The 18,771-nt window shown below is 35.6% G+C and overlaps 1 protein-coding gene across 3 annotated transcripts in view; it reads left to right on the plus strand.

Annotated features, from left to right (window-relative positions):
* Positions 1–18,771, plus strand: part of UHRF2 (ubiquitin like with PHD and ring finger domains 2) — a 94,382-nt gene that overhangs the window by 72,251 nt on the left and 3,360 nt on the right. The window contains exons 9-14 of one of the 3 annotated variants that reach the window (XM_059833461.1): positions 2,699–2,803; positions 12,719–12,825; positions 15,114–15,276; positions 15,813–15,950; positions 16,755–16,878; positions 17,291–17,454. In XM_059833461.1, the coding sequence (XP_059689444.1) occupies positions 2,699–2,803; positions 12,719–12,825; positions 15,114–15,276; positions 15,813–15,950; positions 16,755–16,878; positions 17,291–17,454 (801 nt within the window). The remainder of the gene's footprint in view (positions 1–2,698; positions 2,804–12,718; positions 12,826–15,113; positions 15,277–15,812; positions 15,951–16,754; positions 16,879–17,290; positions 17,455–18,771) is intronic. The other 2 variants (XM_059833460.1, XM_059833462.1) reach the window with 2 other exon arrangements.

The raw sequence follows: 18,771 nt of genomic DNA on the forward strand, positions 1-18,771 counted from the left end.
ACAGTGAAGCAGTTGAAACCTAAAAGAGTTCTTTTGATCCTTTCTCACCATGACATCCATTGTCAACACTACCATCAATACAAGCCTTAGATGAAGCAAATTAAATTTGTAATGTAAAATTATGCAGTTCATCATGCCAGCGATTTTATACAAAATTACTTGCTTAAGAGGAATATTCAGTGTTGATTCTTTGGGATATTTCATTGATCTCTCATTTTTTTGAAGAACTTTTTTGTGAAAGGAATTAAAATAAATAGTTATCTTTTGGTGGCTTCCAGATTAAGTAAAGTCTCATAAGTAAGAGGAGTTTCTAAAATAATTTCTGCCAGCTCAAAATCTCAAAATCAAGTTTTATTTTCATTGCTTCAACAATAATTGAAATTATTAGTTCGCCTTTTTGTTACGAATTCCTTTGGTAACACAAAAGCTAATAGTTTTCCGATCTTTCTCGTGCTAGTAGGAAAAAGGAACAGAATTGCAGCGCTGCTTTTGTGAGAAAATTAAGCAGAGAATGCTAATTTTTATATATATATGTGTGGACTAAACATCAAAAGGCAATTACCATTTCTACATTCTAATTATTTAATTCTGGGTGCAAATGAAATACTTTTGTCCTTTTTTTTTTTTAGAAATTGAAATGTTTTCTACATAGAAACTTTTGTTTCTTGTATGACTAGTCTTTTGTATGAGAAATGAGTTTGTCTCAGCAAATCTATGAGAATTTAGAGACTGTAGTTTCTTTATTTCTGATTTGCATAGTTTTATATGACACAAACTCTCTTTTCCCTAGAAGAAAATTGACTAAATATTGCTTCTGGAGAGAGCATCTGAAGAGCATCTTTGGCATGAATTACTTACCAGAGTTCATCTTTGGGGTGAATGACCTACCAGAAACCCAAATTTAGTTGATAAAACTTGGAAATGAAAGAAGGGAGGGAGGAATGAATGAAAGGATGTTTGATACAGCAGGAAAGAGGAGCACAATAGTGGGGCCTTTTTATTCAGCATACTTATAAATGGTCTGGAAAAATTGGCAAATAGCTGATAAAGTTAGGTGAGAGTTGTTGTGGATAGTAAACGTGGGGTGGGGAACAGTTCTAATGATAAAATTTGTAATGGGCTTTCAGCTACATCTTATTATTTAGGAAAGAGATCTTCTAATAGCTAATTTTGAAAATATGTCATCTTAGTACCCAATAGTGATCAAAAAAATAAATCAAGTGTTAAGTTATTGTGAAAGGAAGGGTGAGGAAAATAAAATATATTATTATGAACAACAATCAGGATCATCAAAGGAATGGAATGTTTTCATTCATGGAAACATTCATTCATTCTGGAAGAATGTTGAAAACATGGTGTAGTGTAGATGGCTACACAATGATGTACAGTATGAAAAAAAGTGATTAGGGACCAATATACATACTTCTGTGATGCAAAAAGGTGTCATCAAAAACCAGGTCAGCTGCCCACTTCAAAATGAACAAAAGTAGTATTAGTTCATATGACAAGCGGTACTATTGTGAACTCTTTTCTCTTTTGGATACTATGGATCCAGAAGTTTTAAGTCATTTACGAAGTCTGAGCCACAGACAGCTGGGTGCTGAGAAATTGTGCAAGAAAGTATCATGGTGTCCATGCGTAGTTTTCATACTGTGCACCGCTCTTGTCTGTTGTTAGAGACACTATTTTTGGCCAGCTGGACCTTTGATCTGATGTACTGTATTATGAAAGTACAAGACTGTAACAGAAGAATGTAAACTTCCAAGTTGCTTAAAAACATAGGTTGGGAAAAGGAGTTCAGGAGCGGGAGAGGCAGAACAAGAAAAATAGGCAAAGTCAAGCTCTGAAAGAAAATATGAAGGTAGGAAGAAGGATCCTGATCAGTTTTCTGCTGGGAACCTTCATTCTATCAATAGTATTTTTGGCATCACTTACTGAGAAAATATGTAATTTAATATGCAGCCTCTTTTTTATTCATAAACAGTTGGGATTTTTTAAATATAATTAGGTAGTTGGAAACAATTATTAAATAATTTTTTTGTGGGAGAGATGTTCCAGCAGTCTTTAATAATGTTGCCAGTTCATGGTACAGCTGCAGCTCTCAGCTGGTCTGGTTGCAGCTCAGTTGCACATTCATTACTGGACAGTTATCCTGGTTGGGGAACTAGATTGTTGCAATGGCTTCTTCTGTTTCCTTGGGCAGTGTGGTAATATTCCTCTGAGTTGATCACATTTACAGTGTGTTACTTTAATAGTACCTGACGTAATGATCTTTACACAGGTCACTGTTATCTTCCATAGTTAAGAATTGTAAAATGTTACCAGACTAGCAGAGCTCCATTTGCTTTGGATTGTTTTAAATGACTGTGCAAGTGGAATATAGCAGTGAGTACAGTCATAAATACTGCTTATAGAAAGAATCGTGGAGATTTTTCCCAAAGAAGAAAGTGTACCTTTACATTTTCCAGTGTCACCACTATCTTACATTGTCCCTCCATTTTTTGGGTGTCCTTACTTTTGGCTTTTCTTCCTTAAAAACAGGTGGAATTCTCGCCTTTAATGGCAGTCTTACATTAACTATTTACGCAGATACCCCTGTACAATACTTTGAGCAGAAAGTTGATTGTTAAAAGTGATTGTAGATGGCTAGTTGTTTGAAAAAAAAAAATGCTGGAAACTGGCTTTTTTCTGTTGCTAGGTGAGCGAAGCAGGTGTTCACAGACCACATGTGGGTGGAATCCATGGACGCAGTAATGATGGTGCTTATTCACTTGTATTAGCTGGAGGATTTGAAGATGAAGTGGTATGTCATTTATGCAAGCAATGGTTTTGCTGTTCTAATGTATCAATATTTGTAAAGATAGAGTTATGTTTGATGTTGATACTAAAACTAATGCTTCTGCAAATATGGCCGTGAAAAAAATAACTACTACTGATAACAGACTGAATAGGTTTTAGTATTTTGGGGAGAAATATGTAAGCAAATCTTTCTTAAAGAATGCTTATGCTCATACTTATACTTAAGCAAAATATCTCAGTAACAGCTGAATTTTACGTTGTTTAGGGTAGTTAAATTTCAGTATACTTTTGGAGTCTGAATTTAGTATTATTTAAAATCTGATATTGTAATTATATGTAAATAATATGTTTTATGTTCTGCTTTGGTCATCGTTTTTATTGCTTTCAAGACAGATAGATGCCTCTTCCTTTGGGTTTGTTGTGTTTCTAAATATGTGATACATTTATTTTAATGAAGCAAAAATAGAAGGTACATGTTACTTGATTCTATAAAGTTCTGAAGGTTCTTGACTCCTACTGATGAGCACTTTCAGAACTTCTTAGGAAAGTCTCAATACCTTATATTATGATCCCCAAAGGTGCTGGAAAAAAAAATATACTTTGATGTTAACATCTAAGTAGAGCAACGAAAGCAATTATGCTGCTAAACAAAACAGTAACTGCGTCCGACTTTCGTCTCATGATGTTGACCAACATTTTTTTATTAATAGATTACTGTTCTCTGCAATTAAATAATTTTTACACAGGGTACATCCCTTCCTGCAGTTCTGCTCCATCAGGTGGAATTTTGAATCATGCATCAGGTGAAGGATAAAGCAGTAAGCAATCCGTTTTTTTAAAACATGCATAGCTGTTAATCACAAGGAAAAAGGCACTGGAGAAAGAAATAAGCATCTGAAATAGCATCAGAATGTAATGAATTCTTTACCGACAGCACTTACAACCTGCTGCGGAGTATTGCCTCTGAAGGAGTCTGTCTCTTTTTGAACAAGTCACATGAGGACGTACTTGGTGTTGGGATACTTTACTACATCCTTGGAGTCAACCCCAACCCAAGCTCTAGGACCCTTAGCCAGTGGATCCTAAGAATACTGTTGCTCAGTAGTTGTACCTGCTATGTTTGGATGCTGCAGACTCCTTTTTTTTTCCTTTCTGGTGGTGATACTGATGTCCCCTTATTTCTGCTGCTGTAATTATTAAATTCAAAATATTTAATAAACTTAATTGGATCCTTTGCATGTCTTTTCCAGTTCACCTAAGTGATGTCGTGATCATGTGTTTTTGTGGACACCTAAGTACTGTCATAGTCTAGCTGCCTTATATAATTTTGAAGAGGCATAGTTGGGGAGAAATACTGCAGAATATACCCTAAATTTGTATGAATGACAGCTTTTTTGCAGTTCTCTAAACTAAGAATACAAGGGGGAATTTTTTTTTTCCAAGTGCATTTTTGGAATTAGTTTTTCTTCAGTTCTTTTTTCATATACCAGATTTTATTTCCCTATTTACTGTTTTTTGGAGAAGGTTGAAATTAAACTCCGATAAGGATATTCACAGAAAAATCAAATTCTGTACTTATAAGTATCCTAAGTACAGTATCTCGTTCCAGGAACGAAACTTTTAAATAAAAATTAAGATAAAGTCCTCTGCTCACATCTAGTCACTTTATTGTATGAGAACAAGAAAAGAGAGAGGGGACTTACTTGAATTTCAATGGTATGACGTAGGTACTTGTGTGTAAGTTTTCACAAAATTGAGAAATAAATATATTTTTGAAGACTGTTTTACTGTATGTTTATAAATTTTATGCACTATTTATGTACACTGCTGACATGTGCCATCCTAAGTTAAAGCCACAAGAGCAGCATTAACAGTTCACTACTAGGGTAAAATAATTGCAAAAATATATTGCGGGAAATAGAATTCACTGTCTAGCTTTCAATCATGCCATTTTTATGCTGTACCTTTGGAAACTTAAAATCCTGAAGATCCAGATTTGTCTGCAATTTTGCTCAAGTTGGGATGTTCTGGATGTATTGGAGTGCTCAGTAATGACGAGTTCTGTCAGTGCAGGATCTACCCGCAAGATTGAGAAGGGGTACAATCATAGTTTACAAAATGAGCATTAGATGAAATTGTTTTGCACATGAAGCTTAACTTGATTCTTAATTACATGCATATAAAATGTTTGCACATTAATCTCTCTCTTGTAAATGTTTAACCTTGAATTTTAGTGACAAGTTACATTACTTACCTATTTAAGATATAGTATTAGAATAGTTAGCTTTAGAGTCTTGAATATGTTAATATTCCTGATCTCCTGGTCTTGTTCTTGAGAGTAACCATAACAGCAACATTAGCTGAAGAAAATGAGAAGTCTTTCAGGAATTCAAAATCTAAGAATTATTTCATAATAGACTGACATTTAAAAACTAGATATTGGACATTAACAGTGATTGTGCGATCACAGTGTTCATGATAAAAGTATTTTGACTTGTCTGTTCATCAAATCAAGTAGCTGAAGAAATTTCACTTTTATGTTGAAAACTTGCTCTCCTATTTTCTGTCATTGTTTTTATGTATCGGGGTTTTAACAGCTGTTATTTTCAAAAGTTTAAGATCCATGTTTCTGCTGGGTTGAGGTAGTGTTGTAAAGATGGTAAATTAATTGTGTGGTGTGCTTAGTTTAATCTGAACAAAGATTGTTTCTTCTTTAAGTGCTTTTGCATATAGGAACATGTGGGAAATCTCTGAACGGAGATTCAGAATCTCTTGGAGATCTCTTCTGTGATCGTTTGCATCCTTTTGTAAAAGATTCTGAGACTATAAAAGAGAATAACATCTCTAATGTCTCAAAAGGGACCCCAGGCAAATACACTCATTGCTTAGGTTCGTTGACTATTTTATACCAAACCCATTCAGTGCCGCCTGGAATTCACAAATCACTTCATGAAATGGCTTGCTGTCCATTTTAAATGTTCTGTGTCTTTGCGTTAACCTTGTGTTTGGATAATTAGTTCCACAGTGTAAGTAAAACTGTTATTCCACTTGTTTGAAATAGTCCAGTTACAAATACAGTGTTTAGCTCACTAGGTTTGCCCAAGCCCTGTGATGAGGATATAGTGTTTCAGAACCTCTGCTTACTGTGCATAGCACAGTGAAAGCGGTTGATCAGTTCCACCAGTGCCAAAGGTGCAGTGCCAGTACTGTAGTGAATTGCATAGTTAAATGGCTTTAAATCCAAATCAAGTGGCAATAGGAGCCTCATTCTGAGTCAAAGTGGTTTATATCCTAAGACCACTGTGAAATAGCAGTTTACCTAGGTATGTATGTATGACCAGCTGCTTTATTAACCAGTTTGCTGGGTTTATCTGCTTCATCTGATTTCCAATGTGAGCCCTGGTACAAAAGTGATGTAGTATCCTCTGTAGATTTCCTGAATTATCATGCCATGCTGACTACATTACCAAGGGAACAGTTACTTTCATATTTTCCCGCCTCTGTTGTATAGTATAGTACTGAGAATCCAACATAACAAGTTCCTTACAGCCATTACACTGAGACTCTCTCTGTTGTGAGTCACCTGTATTGAGTATGTAGCTGAAAACCTGATGCTTAATGCCATGAAACTTGCTATTTTCAAAAGCCTTCACATTTTCAAGCTTTAAGCACCCTGCTGGTTTGGGACCTGCTTGGAGCTCCAAAGTAATGTGGAAAAAATTTTAGTATCTCACTATACGATAGCTACCAAATATCTTCCTTTTCACTCAGATGTGTTATTTGTCCGCTCTTGTTACCTCCAATGCTAAGGGCATATTTGACATAATTTGTAGGTCAGTAGCTTAAATACTTCTTATCAGTGTTTCAGATTTGCAGGACAGCTCCTGTTCTGCAACAGTCTCTTCTTCAACTTTTCTGTTATTCCATGTTGTTAGCTATCAGTCCATCCAAAATGCTAATTAATACTAAAAAATACCTTTCATACATTATTTTCTCAATTTCACTGTCTCCTTTGTACCTGTGTTATATTCAGAATTACTTTCACATTCTGAAAAGCCTTATTTTGTTACACAGAAGCTTTTGTCATTTTTTACTGCCAGTACTACATCTGTCAAAGTAGTCTTAACTGCCTATTTGTCAGCTTCTTTCATAGTGGGGTGTGGAATCTGTGTCTATACTGCTCCTGTCTGCGCATTTCCAAAGTTCATCTGCAGGACTTTGCATATCTGGTTGTTTCTAAAGCATTGAGGAACCCATTTGACAAAATGATAAAGCAGATTAAAAAGTGGAAATTAATGTTGCCAATGCTTAGCAAAGCACCATTTAGCTCTTTCTTATATTTCATGCTTTCCAAGAAGCATTCTGTCTAGAATCACAGAATCACTGCGGTTGGAAAAGACCTGTAAGATCAAGTCCAACCATCAACCAACACCACCATGCCCACTAAACCATGTCCCACAATGCCATGTCCACACGTTCCTTAAACACCTCCAGTGATGGTGACTCCACCACTTCCCTGGGCAGCCTGTTCCAGGAATAGTGCCTTAGGTCAAGGACATAGGCCTTGGTTTCTCTTTGTGAATGCCTAACATACTGAGATACTTTGCTTCTGAAATTCGTAAATTTTCAAGAGACATTAGTCATTAGTGCAATATATGGGGTGTAATCAATCTAGTCCCTTCATAAAATTCTGAAGAATCAGCATAATGGAACATGACTTCATAGATTTTTCACAGGAACACTTACGAGAATTAATTGTTATGATATTAAGCATTTATTTAAATACAGGAAATAAAAGAAGGATGAAAGTAACACATTCTAATTGTATGTACAGAAATAAATGAATGCTAAATAGTAAATGCATGTCTTTTAGACAGTCAAGATTTTCCTTGCCTTGCTTTAACTAGGATATAGTAGACTAATTAAATTACTCGTAGACATTGCAGGATATTTTGCCCTCAGAAAAACAATCAATCAGTGATCTCCAAAACATAGTCAAAGATAATTGTAATTTAAAAATGTTGTCTCAAAACACTGTTGTTTCTCCTAAGTAATCTTCCACTACAGAAAAGGGTCTTTGACCTGAAACCTTTGACCTTTCTGTGTATCTGTGTATCTTGGTGAACCTGATTTGAAGTCAGAACTGATTTTGAATGGAGCAGAAGATAAGGAATCCAGATTGAGTAGCCTGAATTGTTTACATTTTAATGTTCAGTTTAAAGGTCTGGAAGTCCACCATTTTGGCACTGAGCCTTGAAAGGAATAAGAAAAACCTCAGACAGTGGTGCACATACAATAGTTGTCTAGTACTTTCATTTGGGAGTTATTTTTCAAAACGCTGACCTACTTCCATCACCAGGTAGCCACCTTTTGCTGTTTACTGCGCTGAAGCTGTCTTACTGTTCACAGATCCAGACTGGCTAAAACTAAAATGGTTAAATGTTTTCATCGTGGTGGAATATGCCATGATACTGTCAGGTTCTTGCTGTCTTGTGGGGAAGACTCAGAAACACTGTTTATGATATATTCAAGCTCTGCACTTAATGCAAGGGGGTTTTTTATTGATTTATAAATGAAATATATAATTTAGCCTTTTCTTTTTAGTTGGCATCTTCTACTGCAGTACTAAACCATGAAATTACAAACAATAAGTCAGACAGTTGGGCAGAGAGACCAATTCTGTCAGCACTTACATGCATGCAGACCTGTGAGACTTCAATGGAGATGAAGGATGACATGATTTAGTTTCAGGTATCCCTACTACTAGGGAAAGAAAATTCTTTCAAATGTAATTGTCTGATAGTTAATATTTGTCTTGGATTTAATAACTTCATTTTAAAAGGCTTTTTTATTTTGCTTTGTCATACTTACCAAAATCTTAACCTTTTTTCATCACATTTTACTGAGGTGAAACTGATGAATCAAGGGGTTGATGAACTGATGAAATTTTGGGGTTTCTTGTATTAAAAAAGCCAGTAAGACTTTTTTTTGTTCAGACTGAAGGTTGAAGCTCATTTAGAAAATCTGTTTGTGTTCATAATAGCATATTTTACTGATAAATGCAATTTTTTGTGTATATCTTGGGATCAGACTTTGAAATCTGGGCATGATACCAGAGGTGTTAATGGAAAGGGAAAACAATTGAGAGCTATCTTGAGAGAGCTGATGTTCCAGTAACTTGAAGCAGCTAGTGCCCCTGTTAGCTGCTGCATAAAAGCAACCCATAGAAATAAACTGGGCGAACGCTTAGGTGGAATTCGAAATCTTACTTTTTTCATTCTCCATTATCTCTTTGTTAGACTTACAACTGATTATTTAAAAACATCGAAATAGTGGAGTATGATTTAATACAACTGACCATCTGCTTATGTTGTATGTCTGAGGCTGACTGGCTTCTAATCCTAGAGCTTTGGGCTCGTCTTCCACTGAAATGCCTCAATATAAGATAACTGGGTCAATGCTGCTGTGGCTGAATTCATTTGCTCTATAACGTGATCAAACTTTACAAACAGGACAGTTAAGAAATAACTTTATGGAGACAACATAAGAAAAAGAGACATGCAGAAGGCATTAAGAGAAGACAGTAACAAAGGTCTTACTAGCTGTTGAAAGAAAGTTTTGGTGCAAGGAGGTTGAATTAAGCTGTGGAAAGCAGAAGAGAAATGGCAGAATTACATATTTTAAGGTAAGAAAATGGGGAAAAGGTAGGAAGAAGGAAGAGAAGGGAAAAGATAAACTGTTTTAATAGCCTTTTTGACAGTTATTTTGTTTATAGACATCATCGGTAATTCCTTTTGCCAAATATTTTCTTTAACTGTTGAATGCAGAATTTACAGCAGTATCAGTATCTTAAGCTCTGCTTTCTGATCCTCTTGAGAAAAAAATAACTTTCCACCTTTACCTGTCACATACAGGCTATCAGTTGAACATTGTTACGGGTGGTAGGAAGATCCTGCATTGTGTATAGATAGACTCAGAACTCAAAGCTATTGAGAAATTGTTTTAATGAGTCATTGCTCATCAGAAGATTCCCATCAGCTGTGTGAATATTCCTTCATACTCCACTTTCAAAGTAGAACACCATAACCATGATGGAAGTAGGTTCTGTAGGTCTCCCATTAGGTCTCCAGACTACCTATATCCCCATTTCTCTTCTGCTTGTCATGGGCTGTATTCCACATTTATTCCACTCTGAGGACTCTGTGTCTGTGCATCATTTACTCTTGCCATTCTAGATTTTCTCCCTCTTCAAGCACTTACCTATTCTCCTGAGCTTTCTTCCTCTCCTCTCATATCAAAGGTTCAAAGATCCTCACCATTTCTCTTCATCTAGTCCAGATCACTGTCCTGTATGGCAAGATCTTGGTCATTTTCCTCCAGTTCTAGGAACTGTGTGGTTTTGTTCCCTGCAATCCTTTTTTTTAAATATATCTGATGTGAAATAAGTGAGTGTAGTTCTTCTGCGGAGTAGAAAGGAACCTTCCTTACAGTGGGGGATGTTAAAAGATGCCATCTTCTTGTTATTTGACCTTTAACAATTATGCTCCATAATTGTTCCATTTCTCCTTCATTTTCCTTCCCCTGGATTTCTAGTTTCCCCCAAATCTGTATAGTTTTGCCTATTTATGCGTAGAACACTTGGATAATTAAAAAGAAGCAAATGTAACCTATCAAGTGTGGAACCTGTTCAAGAGGTGAGCATGTATGCATAGGCCTTATATCCATACTATCTCTTCAAGCACAATGTCTTCTGGTTGCCTGTGGTTAAACAGTACCACCAGAGAACCACTCAGCCTTTCTCTGAAGACATTGGAAGTTTGATGTTTTTAGCCCTCTTACATTTAACCCATTTTCCATAGAAGTGTGTTCCAGTAGTTAATCATGAATACTGTTGCATTTATCCTTCTCGCTTGAGTTTTTTTGGCTTAAGTCTATCATAATTTGTCCTTGATTTTCTTTTGTCCTTGATTTTTGATATCTCTGTTGTGCCAAAAAGAAGTCTATTCAGTACTTTCTTACCATGAAGGTTGTTCTACCTAGTTGTTGATAAAGAGAACAGTTTGTCAAGAACCTGTCTTGTCTTGTAAATAATTTTTTCCATTTTACTCGCATATGTAGTGTTTCTGGTTTTCCTCTATATTTTTACATGCTTATATATATGTTATTTCAATATTTATCTCAACATTATGTTCTAAAAAGGGGGAAAAATCACCTTCCAGTTTCAGTTTATTTCTGCTTGTACATAAAAAAACTGCCTTAGCATTTTTCCCCACTCCACCACACCATGAACATGTGTTCAGTTTCTTCTTTGTTATGAAACCAAATCATTCTGGATTCATGACTTTCCAAGATACATCCTTCTGGTTTTCTGAACTTGGAACAAGCTTCTTATTCAGTGTTAAAGTGCAGTTTGTTTTAACGGCCTTATTCATCAAGCAAATCCATCCCTATTCATATCATAATCACAATCATGTTTGTGTGATCTGCAGATTTTGTTTGCCTTGACAATCATTGAAAAAATAAACATAGCTCAATTTTGTGATACCTTATTTGATACAATTTATTTCACGTGCTTACTTACTAAATAGTTCTTGTCTTGTCGGTCTTTCATTCTTTTGAAGTTGTTTCATATATTGTCCTTGTACAACATCATTTTATTTATGTTATATTTTAGAGATTCATTGAGCAGAATAAGTAGACTGTTTTAAGAATGGATATACAGGAGTTTATACATGTCTTTGTTAGGTTTTGAGTATTTTTTTTAACTTCATAGCACTTGCTTGTTGTTATGTCTAGATAAATTTTGAACAAGAAATACTCTAATACTGCAGCTGAATTTGTTAGGTTTTCCCTACACAGGCTAAAATAAACATCATTTCTATAATTAATCTATGGCCTTGTTCAACCAGCATTTCTCTTTCTAACTTTCTCTTTTTCTGCTGTTGTCAGTCATGAAATATCTGTAACAGTCTTGCACTGGATCCTTAATAATGTCAGACTTTTAATAGTGGTAAGAAATTGACTGAATTTTACTACTGCGTACAAGTATGTTCAGATTTTTGCTATAAAAATTCATATAAACATGGTTTTCCTATTAATATTTATCTTCTACTATTGCTTCATGCTTTGTACAAAATTTGCATCTCCGAAGAGATATCATATTAAATATATTTGTATCTTTCTAGAAATACTTGAATTTGCCAAGAATAATGTGAATTTCTGTGACATATTTCCTAAAGAAAATAGTAATACTGGCTTTACTTATGTGTATGTAGATTTTTACTGTTTTTACAGTTCATGGTAAAAGATTTTATCAACGTTTCAATTTAAAGAAAATTCTGTGTAGGAAATAGACTACAGAATTGTATCAGCTTACAAAATGCAACTCTAAATGAGTTTAAGCTCTTACTAGTTCAGAAGAGCTGGGATTATTATTGCATTAAAGCACCTGCCTAGTACGTAAGGCAAAGCTGCTTGTACTTATTAGCACTTAGCCTCTTGCACAAGCTGAAGGAATCCCTCCAAGTTATTTATTATGTATTTTACAAACATGATATTCTCGTAAACTAAACGAACACTCTAGACCAAGTAACCACTTGCTAGAATGTGTTCCATTCCTCAGAAATAGCTTTTTTTTTTTCAAAAACAGCTTTTTAAAAGATGGGAAAGTCTATTTTTTTAAGGCAGGCAATTTTTTTAATAAGAATTTTCTGGTGAATATGTTACTTCCAGACAAGTAGCTTTGTGCTGGCGCAACTGCTGTAGAAGAACAGTGACGCTGAAATTAAAAACACATCTTTCCATGCCTTGGAGTATAGTTTTTCTCTATCTGAGTAAATAGAGCAAATGAAGTTGCAGTTTTTTGAATTGAGTTGCTTTACTTCAGAGTGTTAAAACAAAGGATAATATTCTTGCACAGGATCGAGGAGATGAATTCACTTACACTGGGAGTGGAGGTAGAGATCTTTCTGGCAATAAAAGGATTGGAGAACATTCATTTGATCAGACATTAACACACATGAATAGGTAAGTTTTGAAGATAAAATTAAAAAGTATTCCAAAACAAAGAGCTGGGTTGTAGTGCTTTAGTTGAAAACTAACATTTTGCTATATTCATGCACTCTTGTACATGCTACTTTTGTAAACAGTGGTGCCTTTTGCTGCTAAGAGGCATTTTATCAAGCATTATGGTTTGTTGATTTAAAGAAACACTTGCACCTCAATGAAATACATTGCTGTATTGCTGGTGCAGCTAATAGTCATGTCTCTGTTGAAAATGTCCTACAATTTCCTTCAGAAGACTCTGAATTTAATGAGAAGTTTGTCAAAACTCTTGGGTGGAAGTTTTCTATTCTGGGTGTTTCTTTTTAAGTTTCATCATCAGTGGTTAAATCAATTACGAAATTTATGTAGGAAAAAAACACGTTCATTTTCCCATGTTAAAAGAATTCTTCTCTATTTTGCTAGCCCTTTCTTCCATCATAGTTTTTTATGAAAAGCAAGGAATTAGGATGTTGCTGTATCAAAAACAGTGCTTGAAAAAGCAAATACATGTCCAAAAGGTGAATTAGACATCTGCTTGAAGTGTTTTTACGTTCTCTACAAGCCTGCCTGAACAAAAAGTTCTCCATCCTTTTCTGTTTCTAAGAGCATAATCTCTGTTATGCAACTGACCATTTAACTCCTGTGGGATGCTGAGATTGACTGAGACCTTTTCTTTGCCAGGTCTGCTTTTTGATATAATGTGCTGCTGTCAAGCAGAGTGGGAGGGATTCTTTCAAGCTTTTTGGTGCTACTTAGATGAGAGAGGGGAAAAGTCTGATTTGGCTGCTGAGAAAAGGAGGGAGGGAGAGAGAGAGGGGAGGTGATGTGAACAAGAACAAGAAGGGAAGGAGGGTGGAAGTAGGTTTAAGCAATAGGTTTACAAGCGTATTTAGTGAACAGACCACACTGGCTTTGGGAAACAGAATTAAAAGCTTGACTCCTTAGTCTCAGCATTTCTCTGCTCTTAGCAAATGAGAAATCCACTGGCAAAGCTTGTTTTGTAGCTTTGCAGGCATTAGTGCACATGGAGTATAACAAGGTGCTGCTCTCAGTTAATGATTTTGATGAAAGTTTTCAAGCACTTTGGTACTGAAGATTATGATAATTCCATGTAGTTGAATCAATACTGGTTTTGCTTGTCCAGATATTTTTCCTTTTTTAAGTTTTTTTTTATATAAGAAACATTTCTAAAGTCAGCATTGTATGTCTGCCTCTTACTGCTCTGTACAAGGTGGGGTTTATTCTTGTACCATGGCTGTTCATAAACCATACTATTTCTTCATTCTGAGATCCGTGGTTTGGTTTGAGTCTGATTCTGAGGCGTTTTCAATCCCTGGTCAAATCAGGCTGTGGTAGTAGAAATACTGTTCATTACAGCAGTTAGGTCTAGTAGGTATTCGTATCACAGAATCACTAAGGTTGGAAAAGACCTGCAAGACCATCAAGTCCAACCACTAACCCAACACCACCATGCCCACTAAACCATGTCCCGCAATGCCACGTCCACACATTCCTTGAACACCTCCAGTGATGGTGACTCCACCACCTCCCTGGGCAGCCTGTTCCAATGCTTGACCACTCTCTCAGTAAAGAAATTTTTCCTTATATCCAGCCTAAACCTCCCTGTCGCAGCTTGAGGCCATTTCCTCTTGTCCGGTCGCTAGTCACTTGGGATATCATTAGTGGATAAAGGGGTTTGCTTGTCCTTGAGTTAGCTACTATTATTTAACTCCTACTCTGAGGCAATTTATGTATTATGTGAGAGTTTTCAGTTACTTAGAGTTTTTTGGGTGGTTGCTATGTACTTTTTTCTCTATAGTGTTTCTCATTATATTAATTACTTTGTGTACACACTTAAAAAGCCTTAAAATATGCAGTTAATGTGGAATAGTGATAGGGAAAGTTTGCCTTTTGTTATAATTTTCTTTTAATTCCCTCAATGCTATTTAGGAAGGGATTATTTTTAAAAATGGAGAATATTGAATCTATAAGGATTGGTTTGTTTTATTTAGCAATATCATCTGAGTTTTCATCTGGAGCCTTGACAACAAACTATTTTGTGTTCTCTTTTTTTTTCTTACCATACATGGTGGCATGAATCTCATTGCTTCCATCAGTTCTGCAGTTGTTAAAGAATATACTGAAAAGTTCTATGCTGCTTGATAAAGCGTAATTAGACAAGGGAAATGGACGTGACTTAATTACATTAATTCTCAGAAGTCTGTTGTGTGAAGCGATCTAGTTAGTGAAGATTTTAAATCTCTTCTTAGGGCATTGGCCCTTAACTGTGATGCCCCACTGGATGACAAAAATGGAGCAGAGTCTAAGAATTGGAGAGCTGGTAAGCCAGTCAGAGTAGTGCGCAGTTCAAAAGGACGGCGGATCAGCAAATACGCCCCAGAGGAAGGCAACAGATACGATGGCATTTACAAGGTATTCTGATTTCTACTGATTGCAGCATAACGTTTTTCTTCAGCTGTTTTAAAAAGTCTCATATGTGTTACATTGCAAAGTCTTCATTATTACTTAAAAGAAAGAATTCTTTTTTTCTATGATACCTTCTTAGCCTTAGCTTATTCTGCAAAGAACTGAAATGAAATTATTCAGAGCAGTGATAGCAGAAAGTAATCCATAATAGGATATACGAAGTTGAATATGTAAGCTACTTTATATGTGCTTACTGAGTCATATTCATCCCTGGAAATCAGATTATTTCCTCACTCCTTCCAACTATATCCTAGCTTTTTGCGCGGTTGATGACTTCTCAGCATCTGAGAGAAAGGTGTGTGCCTTTTAAGAGGACTGTATTTATCAAAAATACAAAAATTTCACACCTGAGGGAAGAGCTGCTCTATAATAGTAATGTATAACTTTGTCTTCTCATTTCTTCTTCAACAGTTAAAATAGGACTATATGCATGTGTTTGGTTTGTGATAAAATAATGGCAGTAATTTTATATTGTTCTTTAGGTGGTAAAATATTGGCCAGAAATTGGAAAATGTGGATTTTTAGTTTGGCGCTATCTTCTGAGGAGAGATGATGTTGAGCCTGCACCTTGGACTTCAGAAGGAATGGAGCGGTCAAAGAAACTGGGTCTGAGTGTACAGGTTCGAATCAGGACTTGCAAAGTTGTTTTTATTCTCAGTTCCAGAAATAGAAATCAGTTAAATTAAAGCCCCATTTTTTTCTTGTACTTCACTGTGGCAGGACTTAATGCCAAAAACCACTACAGATTATGTGCAGGCTGAAAGAATCCTGTAATAGCGACACAGCAGAAGGAACAGTGGATGAAGCTTTCTGCCTTAGCAGTGAATTGCTTTGCATATATGGCTTGAAAAATTAAGAATTTGAATCCAGTTTTGTGATCCTTAGGCTGGAAAGACTTTCTACAAGCTACTATTATTATAGTAGATTCTGTCTGAGAAATCAAAAAAACTTGTGCATTTTATGTATTTTTCTCTCCATGTGACTGAGGGGTTTGTATAGATGGTGTATTTCAGGCACAGAAATAAACTGACCCATGAGGACTTGGGCATTGCAGAATCCATTGAAGATGGAAAGAATTAACATACTGTTTCTTTCTCAGCAAGGCAATGGTATATCTTACAGCATACCTTCATCTTCAGTTTTGCCTAACTGATTTGTGTAGTTGTAAGGGCATAGATAGGGATATTGGGTTCCTTTCAATACAGTCCAGTCTGGATTAGATTCTTTGACTTGACTACACTTTCTTAATAATAGATACTAATTAAAATGTTTTCTCCATCATGTATGGTTTTAAAAATTATTTTGTAGTTATTTCAATATGTAGTCACAGGGTTTTAAAGCCTTTTAGAAATTAGTCTTGTTGGTATCTGGGAATTCCTATATGCCAGTGGGTTTTGGTTTAAATCTATGCGTTTTTATTTTAGTATCCAGAAGGTTATTTGGAAGCCATGGCTAGTAAGGAGAAGAAAGATAAGGTTAAAAAGCAAACTGTGAAACAGGAGCCAACCAGCCAGAGTAATGGAAACCAGAAGAGGACAATTGATGATGGTACTTCTTTTTACTTTTTTAGCATTCATCAACAAAGTCTGTTATGTTACGTTTCTTAAGTCAGTAGCCTAAAAACTTTGCAGAAGTGTGAAGTTACTTGGAATACTAATGTAAATTGATAAACACATGCTCTGTAATTTAAGTAGTTGTGTAGGGATTTTATCCTATTTACTACTCTTACGGGTTTTTTTTCCTCTTAAGCTCTGTAGAATAATGAAGAGTCTTCTGTGCAACTGTGTTGTGTGCTGCAGTCCAAAACAATGCTGAACAGTATGAGTTGGAGTAGGGATTCGATTGCCACATTTCATGAGTGTAATCCATGTTTTAGCCTCTAGAAACAGTTTTGTCTTCCTCTTTTAGTAGTTCAGACTGCCACTCTGTTGTTATTGCGTCTGATGGTCATAATCTTAAGCAGGTATAGAGGAACCTATGAATACACCCAAAGCCATGAGGATGGGAGATGGAGGGAAAGGAGAGGCTTTCCAGCTGACCCAAGAGCAGCAATGGCTGATTAGAGAAGACTCTATGAACCAGAAACTGTGGGATGAAGTACTTGCTTCTCTTAAGGAAGGACCAGTATGTTTGCTGCATGCGTAATTTTTAATGTTTACCTTTTCTTTGGACTGTTATGACAGATCTTGAGTCTCTCATAAAACCTAATTTGCTTATTGAACTTCTGCTGAGTACAGACTTTGTCTAGCATTATTTTTATTTGGAAGACTTTGATTTCAAGAAAATAATCCTCTTGTACAATTTGCTATCAATGGCTCAGTTTACACCTGCATAATAGAGATCTTTTCTTGCTCAAAAAAGTTTTGAAGTCAGAAGTGGCTTTTTTTTCCTTTACTTTTTTTTTCTTTTTTTTTTCAAAAAGGAACTTTTTGAAGGGAGCATGTTTTCTGTGAAATTATAAATGTATTTTTGTGCTGTGCTGGTATGAGAAATCAGACATGAAGAAAGATGGTTCTAGTCACTACTTTTTGGTTAGAAAGAAAATAATTTTATGACAAAGTACAGCTTGCTTGCTTTGTTTAAGAAGATAGAAGTACTGTCATCTTAAAATTTAGCTATGAAATTAAAATATTTTCATTCAAATCTAGATTATCTCCCTCTGTAGAGAGGGAACCTTAAGTAAGAGAGAAAATCTTTTCCTCCCCCTAATAAATGTCAAGAAAATAGCAAGAATAGCTCAAGATTGAAGAGACAAGAGACAGTATAAAAAAAGTTCACAAAAGGAGTATGTCCTGAAATGTTAGGTCTTTCAGTGATGATTAGTCTTACCAATGTCAAGTTCATAGTTCTTTTAGCTGTTTTGCAGAAGAAATCAAGACACTAAGAAGTTAAAATATCTTGATAAAACTGAACTTAGCGAAAAACAAACCACTGCTTGGAAAATGGATATCTAAAATGGACATACATAATTAGTTTATTTAAGAATTACTAGTGACTATTTACGGTGCTTCTGTAACAGAAAAAGCATCTATAACCTTCTGTTCTTCCCCTTACAGTACTAGTTTTTGCTGTAATGCTGCTGCAGTTGTCTTTGTGTAGGAACTGATAGTGTAAAGTTATTCGCTGTTACCTGCCTTCTATCCAGTGTCTGTAATGACTAGAAGGAATTTCAGCTCTTAAAATTGTGCATGATGACAGGCAATAGCGGTATGTGTTTGTAAAAAGGAGAAAACTGTAATTTAAAAGTGGTTGAGTTACTGAAGTTATTTTTCTACAGATTCCTGTCCATAATTTTGGTAAGATTTCCATCTGGTTGCCACTTAAAGGCAATGGGAATCACCGGTAGCTTTGGGTCACTCCTGTGCAAATGTAAATCTTTCTGCTTGAAACAACCACCTTCCCTTTTAACTAAATAAAATGTGTTTTAAGATAAATATGGTA

Source organism: Gavia stellata, chromosome Z, assembly GCF_030936135.1.
Source record: "Gavia stellata isolate bGavSte3 chromosome Z, bGavSte3.hap2, whole genome shotgun sequence".
NCBI classification, from domain to species: Eukaryota; Metazoa; Chordata; class Aves; order Gaviiformes; family Gaviidae; genus Gavia; species Gavia stellata.